The sequence below is a fragment of the Falco rusticolus genome, chromosome 9, assembly GCF_015220075.1.
Source record: "Falco rusticolus isolate bFalRus1 chromosome 9, bFalRus1.pri, whole genome shotgun sequence".
Classification (NCBI taxonomy): Eukaryota; Metazoa; Chordata; class Aves; order Falconiformes; family Falconidae; genus Falco; species Falco rusticolus.
Window position 1 is genome coordinate 27316041 of NC_051195.1, and position 23757 is coordinate 27339797.

The 23757-nt window shown below is 38.8% G+C and overlaps 1 protein-coding gene across 8 annotated transcripts in view; it reads right to left on the reverse strand.

Moving 5' to 3' along the window:
- Nucleotides 1-3554: 3554 nt before the first annotated feature.
- The window catches only part of BLNK (B cell linker), a 100341-nt gene continuing 80138 nt past the window's right edge, over nt 3555-23757 (reverse strand). For 7 of the 8 annotated variants that reach the window (XM_037399145.1, XM_037399143.1, XM_037399149.1 and 4 more), the window contains 16 exons: nt 23596-23677; nt 22737-22817; nt 21256-21281; nt 20678-20709; nt 20263-20358; nt 19433-19475; nt 17008-17035; nt 16655-16724; nt 16048-16078; nt 14991-15033; nt 14134-14215; nt 13647-13678; nt 9861-9940; nt 7150-7233; nt 5993-6148; nt 3555-4671 (listed from right to left, as the gene is read on the reverse strand). In XM_037399145.1, coding sequence (XP_037255042.1) covers nt 4552-4671; nt 5993-6148; nt 7150-7233; nt 9861-9940; nt 13647-13678; nt 14134-14215; nt 14991-15033; nt 16048-16078; nt 16655-16724; nt 17008-17035; nt 19433-19475; nt 20263-20358; nt 20678-20709; nt 21256-21281; nt 22737-22817; nt 23596-23677 — 1086 coding nt within the window. In that variant the 3' untranslated portion in view covers nt 3555-4551. The remainder of the gene's footprint in view (nt 4672-5992; nt 6149-7149; nt 7234-9860; nt 9941-13646; nt 13679-14133; nt 14216-14990; nt 15034-16047; nt 16079-16654; nt 16725-17007; nt 17036-19432; nt 19476-20262; nt 20359-20677; nt 20710-21255; nt 21282-22736; nt 22818-23595; nt 23678-23757) is intronic. The other variant, XM_037399144.1, reaches the window with a different exon arrangement.

Here is a 23757-nt window from a genome sequence, read left to right on the forward strand (position 1 = left end):
TTTTGACTGGAAGCATCTATTGGCTGCCTCAGCTTGCTGTCCTATAAACCCTGAAGTTGAACTCCTGATTTCTGGACGTTGCCGTTACCTTCTTTGGCAGAAATAGCGGTGAAGTTTGTTGCTAAAACCTACTCAGCACAACTTCACCAAGGATGACCATTTGTTGTTAACAGTAACTTAGCACTAAGGTGGAAATTCTGCTGTAGAGTTAGGGGGTTTTCTCTGTGTTGATGAGTTACAAGTGTGACAACTGTAATAGGATTTTTTTTCCTCCAGTTTGTTTTCCTATAGAGTGGGTAACCTTAAACATGAATGTGAAGAACATTGTAAAGCCAGGAAACACTGAAATAAGGTTCTGTTACACAATCTTAAATCATTGTCATGCATTACTTTATCCATGGACATCCATCTCATTCAGTGCAGAGAATTGTTTTTTCCCTCCTGAGCAGTGATTTAATATTTTGTTTCCCTACCCATAATTATGTCCTCGTATTACTTAGAGTGCGTTGCTTAAGTACCGTTTTGAATATATAATTATTGTCTTATGAGCTTTTCCATAATGCTTTGTTTGAGATCCTAAGTTTGGCACTTCAGCAGATCATATTTCAAAAAAACTCAAGTGAGACTTCAATGAAATTAAGATCACAATTAATGATCATCAGGAGAAAGTTTGGCTTAAGCAATCTGACCAGCATCACAGTGAATGGTGCAGTTGAAGGTGCAGGGACAGCATACAGTTCTTCAAAAAAATGTTCAACTGCTTTAACAGTGTGAGGCTACCTTTTTACTGGCTGACTCCTGCTATGTTTGTTTGCATGTTTCTGAGCATCCTCAGTAAATGGGAAGGTATCTTACAAATATCCTACCAACCAGTCTTTCATTACAGATCTACAATTTATCCCTAAAGTATTGTGTGAACCAAGTGAAATATATAAATCCATCTGGAAAAATAGTCAGTGACCATATATTTAATGCTTATATTGTAATGGATATATCTGACATGACAAATTAAGGTTGCACAGGTAACCTGATTTGAAGAGTCTTGATTTTGAGTGCTTGACTTTGCAACCACTTTAAGGTAGCTTGTAACATTGTGCATATAGCAAGATAAGAAACCCTCAACTTGGTTATAGTGTTTTGGGACATACAGAAATACGTGCAAGTGCAGGGTCAACAAGTGTTTGTACAGTATTCTTGTGTTTATATAAAGTGACCTTAAAGAGACCTAAAACCTAGCCCATTGTATTTGCAAGATGTATATTCATCAGAAAGTCATGGTTTCTTTTCCTCAGTAATTCCAATGTTCTAACAAAAAACTTGTGTTCAGTATTTGTTCCAGGACCGTTGTCATGCGATACGTTGTTTTTACACCACTTCCTAAGAATCTCTGCCTGCTGCTGGTGGCTTAGATTGAAGGAAGAATGTAGTTTTGTAACTTGAATGTCTGAACACTTGGATTTTTGAGAGTGCAAGTTCTTACTCCTTTCATGGAACAACACTGTCAGGAATGACGTGCAGTACTTACTGTACCTCCTTTCTCTATCAGGTAGGCAGACAACACTTCTGCTCCTTTGTACATTAGTAAATATGATACTTTGCCCTGAGTTCTCTGACAAAAAAAAATTGCCTCATTTTAAAGCTAATTTTTTAGTTCTCATTTTGGGTCTTCCTTTGGTTTTTTCCTAGCTATTCAGTTAATGGCAATTATATAGAAGAGAAATTAGCTAACAATATCAAAGAAATACAGGGGGAGGGGTGTGTTGCTATGTGTCAGAGGTCAGACGGCATACCTGCTACCTGGTGGAACCACTTGAGAGCAGTAGTGAGAGCTGCTGGCACTGCAACGGTTGTAAGATAAAAGTTTCAGGTACGGGATTGCACCATGTTACCATTTCCTAGATTCTGTGTTGGCCAGAGTCAATAGCGTTGGGATTTTTAGCACAGCTCTTGCTGATGCTATTGATTCAGCAGCCAGTACAAACTCGAGGGAATAATAACATGGTGCAGTCCCGTACCTACCCGAAACTTGCGCAACCCTTTCTCTTCTCCAGCTAAAATTGTGTTTCAAAATACACCTACAACACAGTCTGCCCAAGCTATAAAAGATCTAGCGTGGGTACAGAAAGCAGAGTAACTAGTCTGCTTCCTTTCTTCCTTTGTATAAAATTGTGAGTGTAGTAAAATAGGTGATCGGTATGGGTGGCTTTGGTTGGTTGGTCCCTACCCTGTGGAGCCTTACTTTGTCCCTAGGATGTTCTCATCTCAGGATTAATAGATTATTTTGTGGAAGGTGGTGTTGCCTATCAAATCCCTGCCTCATTTTGTTGTTGAAACCCCGTAATGTAGAAAATGGCTAAAAAAGAAGAGTTTGAGGGTGAAAGTAGTTGAATGTTTATCTAGAGCATATTTTTGCTATTTGTAGATCAGCCACAAAGTTACACGTAGTACCGAGCACTTAGAGCTGAGGGGCAGGAGCAGCAGTGCTTTGAGCGTGGGAAGGGCTCAATATTGCTAATGACCTTAAAAACCTGATACTTGGTCTCTCACGGAAGTCTGTAGGTACACCTGAGTCTCATTTTTTCATGCCTTTTTTCCCCCCATTCTAGAATGATGGCGATACTACACATTTAACTCAGAAAGCAGTGTTTGAAGAACCTAGACACTTTTGTAAAGAGCAATATGTAAAGGTTAACAAGAGACAGTTTTGTTAAGAACCAAGTTTAAATACTGCGCAACACATGAGTGAATAAGGCCAGGACTCTACATGAATGCAAAGCTAAATTCTGAGTGGCTGCTTTTTCACAGAGTATTTCCCATTGTAAGTATTGCTGGAAATATGTAGTGACATGAAACTAATACCAGAGTACACGTATAGAAGGAGTAAATTAAGCTTGCAGAGACTAATAACTTCTGTTAATTTTGAGGCTTTGGCTTGGCAATTGTAATGTTCTAAACATTACATCAGTACTAAGTGTAGTATTAGTATAATACTAATTAATACCAACTGAAGAATATACCAAGCATAGCATTTTTGTAGTTCTGTGAACAGTCTGTTATAGGCAGGCCTGTGTAAAGTCTGCATACATTGTTTCTTACCTGCTGGCTCTCATGTGCTTCACATCTGGGGTATTACCTGTGTTGCAGAGGGAAGAAACTGACACACAGCAAAGTAGGTAGCCATGTACTGAAACATCATCATATTAGTAATCAGTTCTTTCTAGAAGATGGGTACATTAGTTGAAGTAATCGGCTACAGCATAGCTCTATGCTATCTTGGCTCAATCTTGCCTTAAATGCCTTGCAGATAATCCTAGAGAACACCGCTTAGTCTGGAGCAGGTGCATATACTGTCAGTTTTGAAAAATACCCGTAAGATGGATAAATCTTCAGGTCCAGTAAAATCAAACACTTCTAGAACTACTTCATGACTGTTCCTATAAAAGTATAAATCCAATGTATAAAATCAATGTGGAAAACTTATCCATTTAATTTTCACCACTGTAACCTTTGTGGAAATCACTTTGCAATAAGTAAATCACTGTGATAGAAGAGGCTTGAAAAAACAAAGTAGCAGCTTTTTTTTAAATGTGTTTGTCTGTAAACAGTAATTTTGCAAGAATTGAGTAGGTAGTTGGTTTAGCAATGAAGCAGTGTCCTTGGGTCACCAACAGTAGGCATTGTGAAGACACAAGATTTGAGAGTTCTTAAGCCAAATGCATATGTGACAGCTGTAAAAAGTGATAGTTTTCGTAACAACATTAACTCGAAGGAGCACATACTGTAAAAAGTGATAGTTTTCGTAACAACATTAACTCGAAGGAGCACATACAAATATATACATTAAAACATTGATAGTGAATTGATGCTTTCTTGCTGGAAAAATGCTAAGAAACATGATCCAGCAATGCCTCCATACACTATTGACTTTATAATATTTTAAATTTTATTTGCACATTTGAAAATACAAACAAAAATATTAATGAGACTGAGTAAAGCTGAGGAGAAGGACAACACATGCCCATTAATCTAAACCAGACAGCTTTACTGCCACTAATCACATGATGTACAGTTGTATTTTCAGCTTGTACACAGCAGTATGTTAGAGCAACTTGATCTAACTTCTGCGCCCGTACACTTTACCAAAAAATCTGAAATTCCTGAAATCTGTGGTAAACGCAGCAAATTGAGAGTAAATCACCGTGGGCATTCTCATTTTTAAAGTGAAAGTGTCCTACGTGAAATCTGTCCTTAAATAGCAGTCAAAAGATCAGGCTTTGGTATGCAGTTGTTCTTGACGTGATTTTGAATACCTGTGTTGTCACGGATGGAAATCACAGATTAGAATATATCTGCTTTGGGTTCTTGTGTTGAATACAAGTGCTTTTCTGATAAAAGTGACGGGGTTTGAGCTTTATGAACTGTATCTCTTACTAAGTAGGTGCTCTTAAAGTATTTTCCATCATTTTGGATTTTCTTCTTTCAGTCCTGGTGCATGTGTTTTGGGATGTTGAAAGAACTAAAAAAAGTCTTCATTTTAGCACTTCAGTTTGATTAAGAAACTCTTACAATGTGTTTCAGTTTCGTCGAGTCTTTTGTGTTGTTTTGGCTGTCAATTAGAACCAGGGAGGTGCGCTGATGATTCTCTACTATTTCAGCAACACTGTCAAAGCGCTGGATAGAGAAAACAAAAATGAGTTAGTACTGGCTTCCTTTAATGCTCTAATATTGACAGTAATCACTGCATCATCTTTTTCTCTTTGCTTCTCCCACCACTGAAAAGAGTAAAGCTATGACTGTCACCAAGTGAGATGCCCTGCCTTTTAGTTAGAGCACTGATCCAGCTTTTAGTCCTAATCTGTCATAAACAGATTCAATTAGGACGATGGAAGATACCTGTGACCAGTTGCTGTCTCATCTCATGCTCCTTTCCATTTGTGATTGCCACCTGCACAAACTGAACCACAGAGGTTCTTAAATGGCGTATTAAACTGACGTTGTTTTCAGTTTACCTTAATATATACCAGGCTGCAGACTGTGGCAGTTAGGAAGCTGCTTCTATCTGTGGTTCAGCCACCTCAGAGGGAGGGTGATCTCCAGGAGTAATATGGTACAGACAGCCAATAAGAACTGTTTTAGTCATGCAATTTTAGTGTTTATCCAACACTAAATATCCAACACTGTAAATAAATATCCAAGATCTCCTAGGTCTGTTGCTTTTCCTTTTGGTCAGATACAGATTTTGGACTCTCTTTTTCTCTTGAGTTAATTTTTTTTTTTTTTTTTTGACCCTTTGTTGAAAGCCAGATGAGCCCCAGGGTATTATTCATTCTATAACCTCAAAACTGTTGCCTGGGAGGCAGATAATTAGTCTAAAGCAAGCTTACTTTCACATCCCTGAAAAGCCTACTCTGTGCAGTGATAACCAGTTTATATTGGTGTTTGGGTTCCAAGTTTTTGTTTTGCTGGTAGAGTAATTACCTCTGTGGTATAATAGCCAACCAGCAATTTTTGCACTCTGGAATTAGAGTTTAACATTTTCTTTATGTGAAAACAGGATTAAAAATAGTCATTCTCATTTTTGATAGAGGTTTTTGGGGGGTTTGTGTTTGTTTGGGTTTGGTTTTTTTGTTTTTGTTTTTTGAGTATGGCTGCTTTTCCTTTACATTCCAGGAAACTTAACTAGAGTCTCGGGTAGAAGGTGAATAGTGGACTATAAACAGCTGGAGAATTTATTTAGCAGCTGTAGCTCTGTTCCTGATACTTTAAAAACTGTCTTGAAAAGTTATGTTTTAAACTTGATCTGTGGTTTTAATTACTTACAGTACACAGGAGCTGATATTACATTTGCTTCTCTAGTTTGATAGATCAGTCATTAATTATATAAGGGTATACTTCTGTCTGGATACATGAAGAATCATTTTGGTCATACTGCAGTGTATCTTAATCCTTGATGAAAACTGTTAGGAAATAAAAAAATCCCACATCATCTCACCTCTTCACCGCTTTTTTCTCTGCCCAGTGCATATTGTCTGGTTGATTCAATAAATCGTATAGGAATATTATATACTCTTCTGTTGTAAAACACAACTAGTGTGTATGGTTGCCGTGAATCCTGTCCAGAACTCTTTCTTATTAGAAAAGATCCATCCTAGGGACAGAAAAGTAGTAAGTGTATTCAGCTTTTTTAGCATAATATTTTAATCTATATTAGCATTAAACCCTTTTCTCCCATTAGAAAAACTGTGCAGCAGGGGATAAGAAGTAGTATGTATTCCTGCTGTCTGATAGTAACTTACAAAAGGTGTCAGTTAAGGGTTACCTTTGCTGCTTCATGTTCTCTCTCAACCAGAGAAAGAAGAAATACACGCACAGTGACAGCAGTCTTTGGAGTCCACAAGTTATAAGGAAATGAAATTACTGTCAGTGGCAATAGGTAGCAAGAAAACAGTGAGAGCTGGAGGTACTGTTTCTCCAGAGCTGTAAAAAGCACTCTTGATAAAAAGACAAGCACCTACAGCTTCTCACTGCAGGCCAGTGCTCAATAGCTAGCAGTGGCCTACACTGGTGATAACCCCAGCGTTCTGCCCCTTTATCCTGCTTTGTGGAGTTAGGCAAGAGTGGAAATGTACCTGATGCAAGGATGCAACTCTACATGTTACTGTTGCCTTCTGTGGCACTAGCTTTTCTACACGGAATAGCTGAGAGAACTCAAGTTCTCCAAATACCTAAACACATAGTGTTGCTGTTTCAAAATGCATAGCCGCATTAGCCTTTCCAAATCGTGTGTTTTTACATGAGCATTAGACAGTGTTAGAGATAATGTAAAAATCACAGGGCTTTGCCTTGCATTTTAATGGATGCACGTGAGCCAGCAGACCTTCCTCAGCCTTGTAGTCTCGTAATAGCTTCCCCTGCAGTCCCCCAGTCCGAGTTACACTAATGCAACTTTTTGTCTTGGGATGGAAACCATAGTGAAGTAGTTTCACTGCAATAACTTCATGTTTGACAGTATTCGCATGGCACGGTATTCCAAGCCATTCAGAATACAAGTGATGTTCTTACAGTATTTCTGGTTGTATCATGATTTTTTTTTTTATTTGAAGGTTTTGTTTTTTTTCATAAAATAGACATTCTTTAAAAGTGACCTACCTTGTTTGATCTGTACAATGCATCTTCTGCTGTTTTCCTGTCACAGGTAGCAGCATACCATGCTTTACTATGAACACCAGCATCCTAAAAAGAGAGAAACAGTGTTTCATCTATTAAAAAAATGATAATAATAAAGAATATGGCCTGCAGTGAAGTTGTTACTAAATGATGACAGCTGTGAAGAACTCAAACGCAGAAAACTTTAGAAAAGACAGAATTTAGAAAATTCTTGGCCATGTTGTCACTGTTTTTGTTGGATAGAGGTAGGACAAAGGAAAACTACTGTGTTGAAACAGTGGTAACAGATGTGTGATATATGACAGAAGAGAGAAAGATAACCCTGAGGAAAGTAGTCAGGTTCGACTGGAGGATTGTTCAGTATTTTTAAAGCAGGAAGCTATTCTAGTAGAATTTAAAGAGGGTATCCAGGAAATGATGAATAAATTTACCACAAACAATTGAAATGCTACTCAGCTGTGGGGTAGGCAATGAAACATCCAGATTTGGTAGAGCATCTAAGCTTTGGGAATGAAGTTTCCCATATATTTCATGCTATTTTGTGAACACAATCATGATTGCCTCCATCTGGATAGCATGGAGGTGGGATGACCGCATCTTTTGCTCTTTTTTTTAATTTTGTTTAATTTTGTTATTAAATAAGAACAAATGGATGGACTCCTATAAAAAAGAGGAATAATTAATGTCTTTATTAATACAGCAGTTCAGCCCCCAGTGCTTTCACCTGAGACATGAAATAGGGATTCAGTTCCATTTCTATGCTGGACCAAGTCTGAATATATCCTTACCTTTGAACTAGTGCTCATGCATAAAACCGTATTTACTGTGGAGAAGGATTACATATGTGACAGAATACAGGAGCAGCTTGTATTTTGTAACATATCTCCTGGGTGCCTCGTTCCTGTATGTTATCCCCTGTGAACACCTCACCAAGATCATCCCTCTTCTCTCCATTCTGTTAAATGCTTGGCAGTGTTCTGTACAGCAAATGAACTTAACCCGTTTTTCCAGTGGAAGACATGGGACAAAGGACTTGACAGATGGGGGTGTAGGCGCAGACCCGAAGATACTAGGTAGAAAGTTTGGCACCCTAAAGATAGGTGGATTCTGTTTTAGAAGGTGAAAGCTCTCATAGCAAAGGAAGCGCAAAGACAAAAAGATACGAGGGGGTGATGGCAGTTGGGTGTGAGTGGTACAAGATTATAATTTGAATAAGAGAAGAAGTGGTAGAAAACTGGCTAGTGAGATGATGCAGGATTCAGTGTACATTTGGGGGCAGGAGTGGAGTTTAGGAGAAAGGGATGGGGGATTTTAGAGAAGTATTAAAAGAAATCATACTTAAGGGAAGGACAGGATGAGGGATTAGAAGCAACATGAGACCTATGCATTATCAGACTAGAAGATTAACTCACAGGTTATAAAACCAGCAATCATATAAAGTGAGCTCTTGCTGAGGAGGTCGATGCAAAAGCTAACTCAAGTGAGTGGAGAGGCTATAGAAATAGTCCTGAGAATATTTCCTAATACTTCTTGGTATTAACCTTCCTGGTCATTTGAACAGTTTTGCTCCAACTTTATAGTAATAAGCTTAATGATAAAATTAATTTCAAGTCCTTTATGTTCTTTACGGTTATATTATCTTTGTCATGTCAGACTTTAGAACATTTAAATGTTAATTGGCTCTGCATAACAGAGCTTTTGTTTTGCATTCAACTGAACTATTTTTACCTTTTTAGTGACGGCTAGGCTAATAAGAATGGCTTCCTCCATTTTGTATTCTCCCTTCATCCAAAGTGAGAGTAAGGGGAATAACACTGAAATGAAGATAACTTTGCATTTGCTTAGATTATTCAAAACTTAACGTGGCAATGAAACAGAAAAAAAAAATCTGTTATAAAACTGACAGCATTAACTTAATGAGATCTGTTTACAGTAGGACTGGGGAGAGACTAAAACACGTAGGGGGATGCATCACAGCACCCTCCTAGGGCAGCAGTGACTTTTCTGCTCAGTTCTTAAAACTTTGCTCACACCCCAAGTTGCAATAAATAGGGCAATATTCATAAAAGTGATTCTACCCTCTGCATCCTGCTCCATTGGGCCAGTCACCAGAGCATCCCTGTTTCCTCCTACAGATTTCTGGGATTTCTTAGCAAATCGCTTCAGTGCAGGCTAATGCTAATAACTGCAGATGGCTTCATTTTATCTGCTTGGTGCACATTATTTTTTTTTCAGAACACAGTATGTACAGTTGTAAGTTAGAAAAAAAGTAGGCAATTAAAACCCCTTTATAGCCATCTATATTAATGACTAAAATACATCACCACAGATTTCCTTGTTTCAAATAATGTTGAAGTAGTATGAACTGGGGAGTCAGGAAGACCTGAAACTAAGAAGTTTCTTTGGGTTTTGTTTAAAGTGACTGGTAAAGTGCCAAGGTTTGGTATAATACTATTTACATGTTCGTGTACAACTTGTTAAACCTCTCCTATGCTATATGTTCTAAGCATTTTTTGTATGAATACTAACATTCAGATTATTTCTGCTACAGAAAATCTTCATTGCAAAATGTGACATGGATGCCTTCTACAAAAGGAGTATGATTTTTATTTAGAAAGGGGGTAGGCGAGGAAATACTACTTTGAAGTAAAGGACAGGAAGATTTCTGTAATGTAGTTTAGCTAATGTTATACCTGGTCTGCCATACTTGAAGTAGATGAAACGCTGCTGTGAGGGGAAGTACCCAGGGAACGGTTTGCAGCTTCTGGTACTTCTAGAAAAGAGAAAGAACATGTATAAGTTTCCAAAGTATGTATGTTATGCTGTGAGAAATTGATTTGTTACAAGGACTTTGGAAGACCTGGAAATGCTTGACCTTTAGTATCACTCAGGAAAGGTACCTACTGTAAATGGATGGGCCCTATTTAAGTGCCTGGGACACTTGCCTGCTCAAAAGAGGAGCCTTGCTTGTTAAGAGGAACAGTTGGGTTAACAACTTGGTTAACAACCTGAGCTGGACCTTAAAATGCAAGCACACACACACCTAAGTGAATCAATGTAGCAACATTGTAGCAACAGATAAAGAAAATGCAAGAATACAATGCAGAAAGCACTCAGTTCAGTGTGAACAGTAGTCATATAGGTGAGGGAGTCAGGAAAATGAGTGTAGCTCAGAGATATTTTTTCAATAAGTCTAGGCAGCTAAATAGAGAAGAACTACTAGGAAAGATTATGAAGCTAAAGTATGATTGTAATATGAAAGCATAGTAGAAAATAGCTATTAGGGCTGAAACACAGATGTTGAAGTGTTTAAGAAATTAGAAGGGAAATGGTTGAGTAGTGTTGCATAGTAATGATATGACAGAAATATGGGAAATAAGTATAATTGTTTTCTGGTAAAACAGTCTTGGACAAAGATAGCATAGGTGTCTGCTATAGGTACTTGTGATCAGAGCTGGGTACAGATCAATGTCATTGTACTAGAGAATATGATTGTACAAAGTTAAGCGTTACTTATTCTGTTATCATGGGAGGTTTCATTTCCTGTTTGTGTTATTTACTGGGGGGGAAAAAATGGTACTAGGATTGTTAGCACTCACCTATTCCTGGACAGAATACTTTGCAGACTGCTTTATGAAATCTTCACTGATACAATTCTGATTTAGATTTTGGTTTCAGAAAGTGATAAGAATGTTATAGAGGAGGTCATACAGTGACTCAGAATTAAAAAATTCAATTGGATTGGAAAGCTTAAAGACGCCTGCATGAAGTAGATTTAGAACTTCTTTCATAGTAAAGATGCAGCTGTCTGGAAGCTGCATTCCATGTACAGGGCAGACATTGTAAGGAACAGTTCCAGCTCTCAATGAATGCATAATCACATAAAGGCAGCTATTCAATATTAAGAATATTGTTTTTTCTGTCAATTTTGACTGACCAGCTGGAAAAGCTACAGCTGAAAAGTGAGTTGTGTGAATAACAAAGGCAGGTGTAGGGTCCTGCACCTAGGAAGGAATTGCCCCACGCACCATACAGGCTGGGGGCTGACTGCTGGAAGGCAGCTCTGCAGAGAAGGACCTGGGAGTCCTGGTGGGCAGCCAGTTGCCTGCAAGCCAGCAGTGTGCCCTGGTGGCCAGTGGGACCCTGGGGTGCCTTAGAAGCATGGCCAGCAGGTCAAGGGAGGTGATCCTCCCACTCTGCTCCGCCCTGGGGAGGCCACATCTGGAGTCCTGTGTCCAGTTCTGGGCTCCCAGTCCAAGAGAGACAGGGAACCACTGGAGAGGGTCCAGCAGAGGACTGTAAAGATGATGAGGGGACTGGAGCATCCCCCTTATGACGAAAGGCTGACAGAATGCCTGTTTAGCCTGGAGAAGACTGAGAGGGGATCTTATCACTGTATACAAATATCTTAAAGTGTCAAGAGGATGGGGCCAGACTCTTTTCAGTGGAGCCCAGCGACAGGACAAGGGGCAATGGGCCAAACTGAAACACACTTAAGTTCCATCTGACTATGAGGAAAAAGTTCTCTGAGGGTGACCGAGCCCTGGGACAGGCTGCCCAGAGAGGCTGTGGCGTCTCCTTCTGTGGAGACACTGACAACCCGCCTGGACGTGACTGTGTGCAGCCTGCTGTGGGTGAACCTGCTTTAACATGAGGTTTGACTAGATTATCTCCAGAGGTCCCTTCCAACCCTGACCACTCTATGTGATTCTGTGATAAAGTAAGAATTGCCAGAAGTCAGGCTGAATTAGACTCTGCAAAAGGAAATTAAAGTAAGTAAGAAGAGGTTCCTTAGTTGTGTAAAAGGAAAGAGAAATGGGGCTGTCTGCAGTAAGAATTTTACTGATTTTAAAGATAACCTAGGTATTAAACCAGTGGTAATTCTGGTACAGAAATAGAAATTTCTGCAGCCAAATGGGAAGCAAAGCTCAAATAGTTTAGTACAGTTGAACTGGTGGGCCCAGATAATCTTTCCAGAAATTTAAAAACTGACACATGAAATTACAGGGCTGGTAACAATTACTTTAAATAAATGTCAAGTGATGGTGGTACCGTATGATTAAAGAATTCCAAACAGAATTGCTATAAAGTGGAAAAAGTGACCTCAGCAACTACAGGCCTTTTTGCCTGACTCCACAGAACACAAGGCCCTAGGAGAGAATGTGAAGGAAAGAACATTAAGGTTTGGAGGTAAAGGTACAACTAGCAAGCAAAAAAATCTCAAATTTACCCAAGTAGATAAAATGTTATAGCTCTTTCTTAAAATAGTAGAGTTCCGTAAAGGGGGAATATGGTGCTGTACTTACTCGAGTTCAGTAGAGCATTTGATACTGCGACACAGGGGAAATTAGTACTTTTTGTGAAGAAGATGAAAATTAGCACTAAGCTTGTGTGGTGACAAGGAAGAGATGGCAGGTTATGCTGAAGGTACATTAGTAATTGGGACCAATTGCATCTGTGATTAAGTAGTTACTGGACCTGGCACAGAATAAGAGTGTGTTAAAGGAAGTTTACTAATCAGAGCATCATTTAGCACCAGATGACAGTGAAGAATAGTTACACTTTAGAGATTAGTAAGAATTCATGCTACAAGTTGAAGCACATCAGTTGTGCGACAGTAGCAGACAAACTTGAAAGCATCAGTCTATTGCATGAATAATGAACCATTATTATAGTTCCATGGTATAGGAGATATAATTGCAGCACACATCAAGCAAACATTTCCAGGAAAGAGAGAGAAGTACTAATAACAGCTTATAAATTTAAGCTACACCACATACAGATTTCTGTGCAGTTCTCATGATCCATTTACAGTGTGAAAGATAACGTTCTGACTAAAATATGTGCAGAAAAAGGCTTGTAGGAAGGTCAGACAATTATCTGCTAATGAAACTAGAAGAACGTTAGACTAATTTACACTTCTGTGTGAAGAGAGTTCATATACATATTACCGGATTTGTTTTTAACTGTGAACTGAAACAAAGATCCTCTTTGAAAGTATTACTTCAAGGAGAGCTTTAGTGTTTGCCATTATAAGAATACCTTCCCCCCCCCCCCCCCCCCCCCCAGTAGAGATGCTGGATGCAATAATAATCTGTCTGGCTTCTAGGCAATAGAAGCCTGGAACAGCCCAGAAATGTCATATTTAGGGTTCTTCTGTAGCAAGGAAGATTGATGGAGACTTTATTATGATGGGAACTGACCCAAACTACCTTTGGTAGAAATTTCCAGTAGTCACAAATGGGAATGAAGCACCCAATTTCCATTGATTTATACAATAACCCTGACATACTCCCTTGCTTTTACTAGCTGAGCTAAGCTCCTGGACACTTGATCTCCTCTTTGTAATGCATTACAGAGACAAATGTTCATTCTGAACTAATGAATATGCATGGCATCTTGAAATAATCTTAATTCAAAGATTGATTTGAAATTAGAAGTTAATCACATTTTAATTCAAAAATCTGAATTGTACTTACTTGGCAGAATTGAGGACTTCTGGAGCAAAGACCTGAAATAAATATCAAAAGATTATGAAAGGTTTGAGGAGATCTACTCAGTTCTGAAAATACTGTGTATTTGAAGCATGCAGTGATAGAATGTGTTCCATCTCACCTAACTGTTCATTCAGAAATAAGGGCCAGATACAGGTATTAAAAAAAAAATAAATAAATCATATCCCACTAATACTGACAACTAGGAATTTAAACATATGGTTTAAATCTCCACCACTTAATTACAGATTATATCCTCCCATGCTTTTTGGTGGTGACTCTAGTATTTGGATACATTTGCCTTGTTTTATTTTTTGCTACTGTGAGGCTTCAAGAAAAGTGACTTTCAAAAAGCAACAGAAGGTTACAGAGAAAACAGTGCTTCCCTTTGAACTTCTCACAGCTGTGTTCAGACCGAGCTGTAGAAGCTGCTGCACTGAAATATTCAAAAGATGATGAAAAAGGATTTTACTTTTGGATACTTGGAAGGGGTGGAAGTGGAAGCTCTTGGCTGGAACCTCGTCGTCGTTCTGCTGCTGTCGGTTTTTCTGTAGCTTGGGAAAACAAATTGTAGAGTCAAGACTTCTTCAGAAATATACTGTCCCAGATAAGATAGTCCCAGTCATTGAGGGAGGGTTTCTTTAATTATTAGAACTTTTGGGGTTTTTCCCTTACATGGCAACTTGCCACCCTGCTGCTTTGTTAGCTAGTGGCACACCACCGAATTTCTAGGCAGATAGCTGCGCTGTCACTGCCTTCAGGAGCTCAGTGGGAAACCTGCCTTCTGAGAGGCGAGCTGTGTGACACGGGGGAGGACAGTGGGGCAGGCTGCCTACACGAGCTCAGCTGGAGGAGTGCGGCTGGCTGGCTGCGTCTGACCCTCTGTCAGACAGCAGCTCCTGCTGCGCTTTTGCCTGGAGGAGCTGCCGCCTTGCACGGAGCCCAGACGCATTTTCTGCCTGTGCAAGGGACTGGCTCTTGCTAGGAGTTGGCTCCGCATCAGCTGATTCTGGTGGAGTTCAGAATGTTACATTCGAGCTTTTCCTCCCTTCCCCCTTCTCCACTTAGAGGACTATATGGCACATTGCTGGTCCATTATGTCGTACGTTACCCTGCCAGTAACCTCAATAGTTTTACTGTGACTGCTTTTAGAGAACAATGATACTCAGCGCAACTAAGGCTGGCCAGATCCAGTTTGAAACTGCTAAAACCAAACTCCCTCAAAAACCTAGTATAATTTGAATGTGGTGTTGTTTGTTTTGTGGTTTTAATAAAAAGAAAATAAAGTAAAAGAATGTCAGCTTTTTAACAGCAGTGGAGATAATTTACCTTCATTTGCAGACAAGGCCTCTCTGGAAGGTAAACATGGCTTCTGCAATAGAACAGAAGGAAACCAGATACTCAATGGCATGTCACTTGTACAGAAAAAGTTTATCATCATTTACTTTTTGTGAACTAGTTTACATTTACAATTGACAGCATCTGGGAGGGATTATAAGGTAGGGACATGGCCATCCTGTAAAGGGCCTCTAGTTGTATGACCTTGAAGCTCGGGATTTTGCAAAGTAGATTTGGAAAGAATCCCAGTGTGTGTGTATAAATAGATGGATAAAAGTAAAATCTAAAGATGTGTGCTTTTTTTTTTTTCTTCACTCCCATCAGTAAGTTTATGGTGTAACAAATGGTTTGTTGTTATCTCAAGTCCAAAACTGAAGAGTCCATTCCAAATACTTGCAAATCAAAATTTTAACATTTTCATCTTTGTCAAACTATGCTCACAAATGCCTGAACACATTTCTTGTTACTGAAAGTTAAACTGTCAGTTTAGCTCACAGTAAAAACTCACCCAACCTTCCAGGTTTTTTTTTCATTTTGAAAAAATGCTAATAAACTGTCAGTTTTGAAACATTTTTCAAATTAATGTCTTTGAAAATTTCAGCCAGTTCTCTCACTTTCTCCCACAAGAGGTTGAGATATTTTTCTAATGATTAAATACTTACTGAAAGACCTCTGACAAATTCTGGTAAAATCCCTCATTTTTCTTGAGCTGTCTCTCTTAGAATAAATCCATGTATGCAGCCCTGTTTTTCAGGGAATACTTCTGAATGGCCTGTGTTCCCATTTATTTCTCATTTTATTAATTACTGTGTTTATTGTTACATCCTGGAGTACTGAATCCAGACATCCCTTTAACCAACATATTGTTCTACTTGAGCTTTCTCACTGCTGCTTAGTTCATATAACAGCACCCAAGTATTTCCTTTCTTTATAACTCTTCTCTTTTTATGTATTTATGTTATACCAAAAGCCACGATAAAATTTTTACAGTAAATTAAAAGTCACCTGTAAAATTAGCATTTGATTATGCAATTACAAGTCAACTTACTGGTGAATTTACTGCATTAGAAGTTTTCTTTCTGCAGATTGGAGGAAAAAAGAAAAAAAGAGCATCATTACTTAGCAGACACGTGAATTCATTTAGCAACTAAGCATCAGGTTTCATTGATTCCCAAGATACTTCTGGCCAAGATGGGATGCATCTCCTTATTCGATAGCTGTAGCAGCTGAGTGGGGAGGAATAAGGGTATCAGGTGTAATGTGGGTACTCAGGAAAGGTACTCAATTTGCAAGGAGGCTACACTCTGTATTGGTACTTATGACGACAGCTTGGGTGTGGCAGAAGAGTTTTAATGAAAACTACAACCTTCTGGATTTATAGGCATGCACACGCTATTGCTGCGGTATGTGACTAAATTAAGCAAGCTGGCCAGCATCTGCCATCAGTGGCAGAAAGTGCAGGGCCATGCCACTGGCAAACAAACAGTATTCCTCCAGAAGTAAAGAAATAGCAGCTGGCCTTTACCTAGTCAGGATATCTTTCAGGAACAGCAATAAAAATTACTTCCACACAGGCAAGGACAGGAGTTAGTTCCTAATAAACCTACCTATTAACCCCATCCCCATCAAAGTAGTACTATTTTTTTTTTACTCACAGGCCCCTTGGTAATGGAGATGGAACTACTCCAGCAGGAAATCTGGATTCTTGTGTGTTGGAGCTATGATCTAGAAATGCAAATGATGCATTTAGTGTGCAGTATTAACTCTATCTGAACAGTGGATTTTTCTCACTGCCATTTAAGTGTTAATGTAATAAAAAATACCCATTGGTTTAATTTTTGTCTTAACACATTTTCACTCTGATTACTAGAAAACAGTTCAGTAACATTTCTTGCTTATTGCTGACTGTTACAAATAAAATGTATACTGACGCATTCCACTATATGCTATATTAAGGTCACCAGCAAATCCCTCTCATATTGCCATGTTTTCAGTAAAGAATACTTACTTTCATCATTATTGTTTACTTCATGGTCCTGTAATGGAAAAATGTTAGGTTTTATAAGAAGCAATTAAAAAAATAATTATTATTAGCTGGTAAGTGCATAAATAATCTGGTCTTGTTAATCTGTAGTAATGTTTAAGGAAATATTTGTAGAGAATGCATATAATAGCCAGAATATTTTTCATCAGCTTTTATGATGGTGCTTGAAAAATTCTAGCAAACATCAGTTTAATTTTGAGATGGCTTGTAGGACTGAGAAAATTGGCCCTGATTTTTGCAGTGAGACTTTTTGGTTCATGTTTCATTTCTGAGCTGGAAAGCAGAAATTTTGCAGCAGATTTGAATATACTAAAGAACACATCTTCCACTGAAAGGAGGATACTGAGCAGACTGTCTTTTCGCCACGCTAGAATTGAAGCAATCCAACTAATTTCCTGGCTTCTTTTGGAAATGCTTTCTTTTGACTCCCACTTCGTGTCTTTTAGGGAATCAGACTCCATATGGTAAGTACCTTTCAAAGAGGCACCAGTTATTAATTTGTCCATCTTCATCCACCAGATTAATGGCTTTTCACTAATGTTGGTCACAAATGCATCCATTCTCTGGTTGGAGAGGTGAAATCCATCATCCAACAGTTGAGGTAGTGAGATGTGGAGAATTTTTCTCCCAGTCAGCCTTTGAGAGGAACAAGGGTTACAGTTGTGTTTAGTGCTCGTGTTGGGAATGGATTGAATGGGAGCAGTTAACAGATGTTTCAGTTACTGTTTTGCTTTGTCAGTGTGCATTGTCAGGGATGGAAAGGCACAGCACAGGACTGGACAAACATGCTCATTACCATTTTTTTGTTTAAAACTGTAAACGCTAGCCACTTAGACAACAAGCAGAGATCCAAAAATTTGGACTACACTGGGTAATTCTTTCCTAGGCGGACTCTTGTGCCAAACTGGGCAAGTGCAAGTACACAGGAGCTGAATACACCCATTGTACAGATGAGTGTGTGTTCGGGAACTCCATCTTTGGTGATACAACTAACTCGGTGTGTGGCCACAGCAAAACGATAGTCTCTCTTGATTCTCTGCAAAGCTAGAAAAATATCCATCTCAGAGGTAAGCTCTAAGAATGAATTAATAGAGAGGTTTCAGCTGCAGTATGGCACTTGAGCCTGTTCTGAAGTCGGAAGATTCTTTTTAGTGCTGATCAGAGACTGAAATTTCCGTCCGACATTCCCCCTTCAGAAGGATTTTTTTCTGATCTTACATTGGTAAGAAAAGCTGAGAAATCAAACCATTTCATAAAGTGGAGTTAGCACCACTCAGGAATTGTTCAGCATCTTACAGTATACAGATCTAAATTGCAAGAACATTATGATGAGGTGAAAGGGAAACTAAAATGCTGCTGCTGTTGTATGTAGAAGTGTGCAAACTCTCCACCCTGCCCAAAATACTGAGTCTATCTAGAAAGTTAAGGATTGAAAGTAAGACTATAAGATGTTCTTATACACTAACATAATGCAGGTGGTAACATCTAATGCTATGGTAGGACCCCAAATTCCTAATTTTAAGTATCTAATTTCTCTATGTAGTTATTGGTAGGCTGATTATTTCTTAAGGACAACTCAGAGCATTGGGCTGGGACAGAGTCTGGTGCACATAGCTTTTGGCACAGATGTTGATGCAGTTACCATCACCCTGTTTCTTGGTAGTCTGCTCCTCATGCACACTCTCTTTTGTGCTGGCACAACTGTTAGTAGAGCCGTGGTGCAGAAGAATTTAGGGAACCAATCTGGCTCGAAAATAACCTTTCCTGCATTTGCTTTTTCCCATTTGCTGCAGTTAGACAAGTTTTCAAGTAGTTTGCTTCAGAAAACCTTTGTTCCAGCACAGTGGAAGGGACAGACTGGGGACAAGAGTAGAGGAAGAGGTATGACTTAAACACAACCTTAGAAACTCGAAGCTTGTAATTACTCCTTCATGGACTGCATTTTCTGGTGATACTGGTTACTCAGACTACCCAGTCTGACAATTTAGAAGGATTCCATTTTCAGAAAGTATTAATCATTCATCATCAGAGAGGAATGAGGCTCAAGGATAGTGCTTCAGATTGGGCAAAATTGCCCATTGCTACTGAAAGTTAGGTCCTGGAGTTCAGCTGCATTTTTCAGTCCAAGAAATTATTTTTGTGGACTGACATATATATCTCTTAAAACATTTTAAGTTTTTCTTGGATCAATACAGGTGTCCAGTGCTCTTTTGTCCAAAAGATTAATAGCCACAATTACAATATTAGATCAATCTGACATTCAGAGTCATCTGTTTCTGCTATTTAATCCAGAGAATAAAAAGCATCCATCTATTTATATGCATAAAACACAGAACAGCCTAAGTTAAAGACATTTTTTTTTTTCAACAGTGGCACATTAATTACTCACTGCTTTTGGATGAAGACGATTTCTGGGAAGAGGCAAAATATTTCTGGAAAATATACACAATAAGTTAAGATGAGTAGGATTTACTTAATTTCTTGGTTCAGATATGCATTTCAAGATCGAGATAGGAGGAGGTCTGCAGGAAATTGATTTAATTGCAGCTATGCACTGCTGCAGTGGTTGTGGTGATGCTGTGCCCTTAGGGTGGAACTACTCCAGAAGAACTTCTGTCCTGGACCTCAGGTCCCCTGCAGCTGCGCACAGGACCTCACCAAACACCATAATACACACAGTGTTGTGGATGTCACCTGCTGTGACAAAATAGGATCATATGGTCTATTTTGTAATGCCATGCCCTAGAGATAAGACAATGGTTACGAAGCAGCTTCCAGCACTTCTGGGGAAACAGGAGTGAAATAGGCTGCATACTGAAGCTTCCTTTGCCTCTCTTCCTCCACAGACTTGGAATATAAAGCATGGATTTACTGCGTTCAGTTTCTTTACAAGCAATCCTGTGCCCCACCCCCTGCAGAAACATCTCATTTGCAAGGGTGCAGAGATGGGTAAAAGGAGTTTAAACGGGCTTGCAAAGATGTTTTATGTCTGCACCGGATCCCGAAAGGGATGTTGAAGAAAATAGCATCCATTTGGCAAACTGGCTTGAATACAGAAGTTTGCAAGGAAATGAGAACTTTGAAGTCTTACCTTGTCCCAATATCCCTGGCTATTTGTGTGTCCTGGAAATTGCTTACTGTCTGATGGCTACACAATAGAGGGGAGAAAATTTTGTCTCTGCTAATGTTTCCTGTTGATATAAGCTGCTGTTGACTTACCTGGAAGTATCCAGCTTAGGTGACTCTCTGGTCATGCTGTGAATGTGGGATTGCTCTGTATTCTGAACAGGCACAGACAGAAGTGGCTTAGTGAACCTAGTAATAAAACATGAACGAAGAAAGGAAAATTGTATTTAACAACAGTGAATACAAAGGCAACCTCTCTTTCTCCTCCCCTACCCCCTCAAAATTCTAAAAAGTACCTTTTAGAGGTATTTCTTTTTAATATGTGCTATGATTGAGTTATTGAAATTAACATAGAAATGGATGACAATCTTTGTGTAGATACTCTGAAGAGAGTGAATTACTATATGTATATCTTCTAGACAGAATTATCAAACATAAGTATCTAGATGAGAAAATATTTTTTCTAACAAGTTTTAAATAATGCACAAACATTTGTAGCAGTGGTTACCTGGTTACCGGTGGTGGTGGTGATGGTTTTTCCTGTGAGAGAAAATGCACTGAATTATTTGGTCACTTTTTAATTTCATAAAATACATTTGTATGATCCTATTTATGTTAGCAATATCTTATTTTTGAGTTGTAGTATAGATTTCTACTAGAACTCTGGCTGGTAATCTGCACTAGGGTGGGAGAGGCAAGATGTAAACCCCAGTAAATCCACGAAGCCCTGAGCACACTTTGGCCATATGTCATGTCAGTACCAGCAAGTGGGAAGAAAATTACTGTCAGAACTGTCATTGCTCCTTTGCTGCAGTTCTGCTTCTGGAAAGTATTCCCTTAGGCTGCTGCTTCCCAGACCCGACCACTATCACACAGGACTGGGAAACTTCACCTCCTTTCAATTTACTGTGTTCTGCAGACCTTTTGGTTTGCCAGTCTTTCTGTGAAGGAAGCGTCAGAAAGTTTTAAGTGCAGAGAGAGATTTGTTCCCCTTTTTCCCCCTTTGAAAGGCTGATCATCTATTTTTACAATCACATTTGTGTCCTGCCCAAGGGCAATGCGATTCAAACTGTAGAAAGGCCTTACCTCTTCTTCGGGAACCTCATAGACTTCTGTAGGACAGGGAAGAAAAAAAATGCATTCTTTGGTTAGCAAAAGTGTAATGTGTGTTACCAGAAAAACTGATCAGAATTTGTATCAACTGTACTTCTGTCTCTGGAAAATAACTTGGGAGAATCTGCTCTGAGCTTGATTCTGCCTCCAAAACCTTGGGGCAGCTACACTCCATGTCCTCTAGTGTGAACACCAGGAAGACTCAAGAAGTCTGATGAACAATCACTGTATTACTGAACCTTCCCCAACTCCACAACCTTTTTTTTGTTTTGTTGTTTTGTTTTTCCTTTTTCTCCCATGCCCCCAGAGCAAGATGAATGCTTGTATTGTGCAACCCTGTGTTTTCACACTTGTGGCAGCATTTAGCCTTTCCTTGACTCAGGGAGGAAGAGGCCGGGTAAATCATAAATATAAGCTGGCTCATTTGCGTGGCCAGTGTCCATCTCTGAGCTCTGGTGCACAGGTGTATTTTAATTCACAGATATTAAAAGCCAAAGCCACCAGCATCCTTGTATCTATGTCCACTTTCTTAATTGAAAACTGAATCATCTTTCAACAAATTTCGTAGCAGGCTCCATTGCTTTTTGTGGCTGAAAAGCATCCCAGCTCCCACCAGGGGGAGATGTTTTATTTTTTTAGTAACATCTGTCAGGAGATGGTTGTTGCTCGACACTGATTTACAGAAAGGCTAAGACTGAAAAGGGCATTTTAAAATGTCTGAAAAGTAACTCACAAAATCTTAAGTCATTCAGAAGAAAACTTTTGTAGTTTACGACTTGAAAGCTAAACACATTGCTAACGAAATTGCAGACACTTTTAAAGAACCGTGTGATCAGTCTGTAAAGGTTACATTCCAAGCAATTAATGAGATTATGAGCATACAAAACAACTTGAAGTTAGCACAGCTAAGGAAGATTAAGCAAGTATATCTGCACTTATAAAAGCAAATATGATTGCTCTTATTTTCTTCTGCTTTTGTTTCTTTTTCCAAATAAATTGTGCTTTACAGAACTTAAATAAATAACAAATAAAACAGTGTTATCACAGGACATGCAAAACATCAGCCTCTACAGAATTCCTTTAAGATTTAATCTTGATGTGATTTTAAAGTACTGAGTTTTAATTCCTATAGTGAAATGGGATTACTAACATACTGAGTCCTATACTTGTTTTTGTTGTATTGATCCATTTGCATTACCCTGCTAGAGCGAAAAGCAAAAAAATAAATTATTTTGGGGCAAATGACTTGTTCTAGTTTTATTTATGCTTACCAGCAGATTTACTATTCAAGCTAGGCAAAACAACTGCTATAACATGGAAAAACCTGAAGGGGAAAATATTTTTGTTTTACTGATGTATATCTTACGGTTTGTGCTGTGAATACATCAAATGTAATTCAATATTCCTCAGTCTTATGTTATTTTTATTTTAAAAGTGATACAAACTCCACATACCTTGCACATCAGAAGTAAGAGGCAGCTTTGAAGAAGTAGGGGGGGCTGACTTTGCTGTCTTCATAAATCTGCTCACAGGAGCTAAAAAAATACTTTATTCATATACATATATACTTGTGCACATACTTGTGTTTATATACGCAGTTATATTTATATATATACACACACATCACACACATATTAAGAACGTTAACAATGTAGCACTCATACAATAAGAATAAATATTAAGTAGGTCCAAGTGATAGCCTTTTGTGTGACCTTCAGCAAATCAGCTGAGGCAGAAAGTGGCTCTCATTTTAAAAGGGAAACATTATTCAGCGTTCATGCCTTGCTGAATAGGTTTGGTATTGTCAGTAATGTCAGAGAGCAGAACTACATGCTCTTCTCTGTTTACTTTTCACCTTTGGACTGTAGTAGTTTGACTCTCCAGCTAAATATACTTCAAATAGCAAGGTAAAAAAAAAAAATGAATCAAAGTCGGTCTTTATCTACTGAAAATCTAAAAATGCTTGTTCTTTTCCTGAGGCACTTCAGCAAACGGAATTTTAATGCTGTGGCTCCCTTGGATGAGGAAGGAGATCACATACCATGAAAACCTTCCTGGTTGTACAGGGGCTGGACTTTGAAACAGCTGAGTGAGAGAGGCAGGAATTAAAATGTGAATTCCAATAAAGTTAAAAATAATTTTCCTTGGCCTTGTCATGAATCAGAAGAGCCAACTGCCTTTTTGCAGGCTGCATTCTCTTTATTAGCTGCACCTCCACTCTGAGCCCTAGAAACAGGCATTAATTTGTTCCATTTTTTTCCACTGTTGTTCCTAACAAGGCAATAATTATTAGCTTAAATGACTAAAACTCACGTTTTTTAGGTAGTGACATGCTGCTTTCTGTGGGTTCAATATAGTTATCGTCGTCATTGTCCACTGGCACAATGTAATTATCCTATGAGAAATGCACAACAAAAATCTACCAGTTAAACCTCCATCATATCAACAAACTGTTGGGACTGAAGCCCTGGCAGC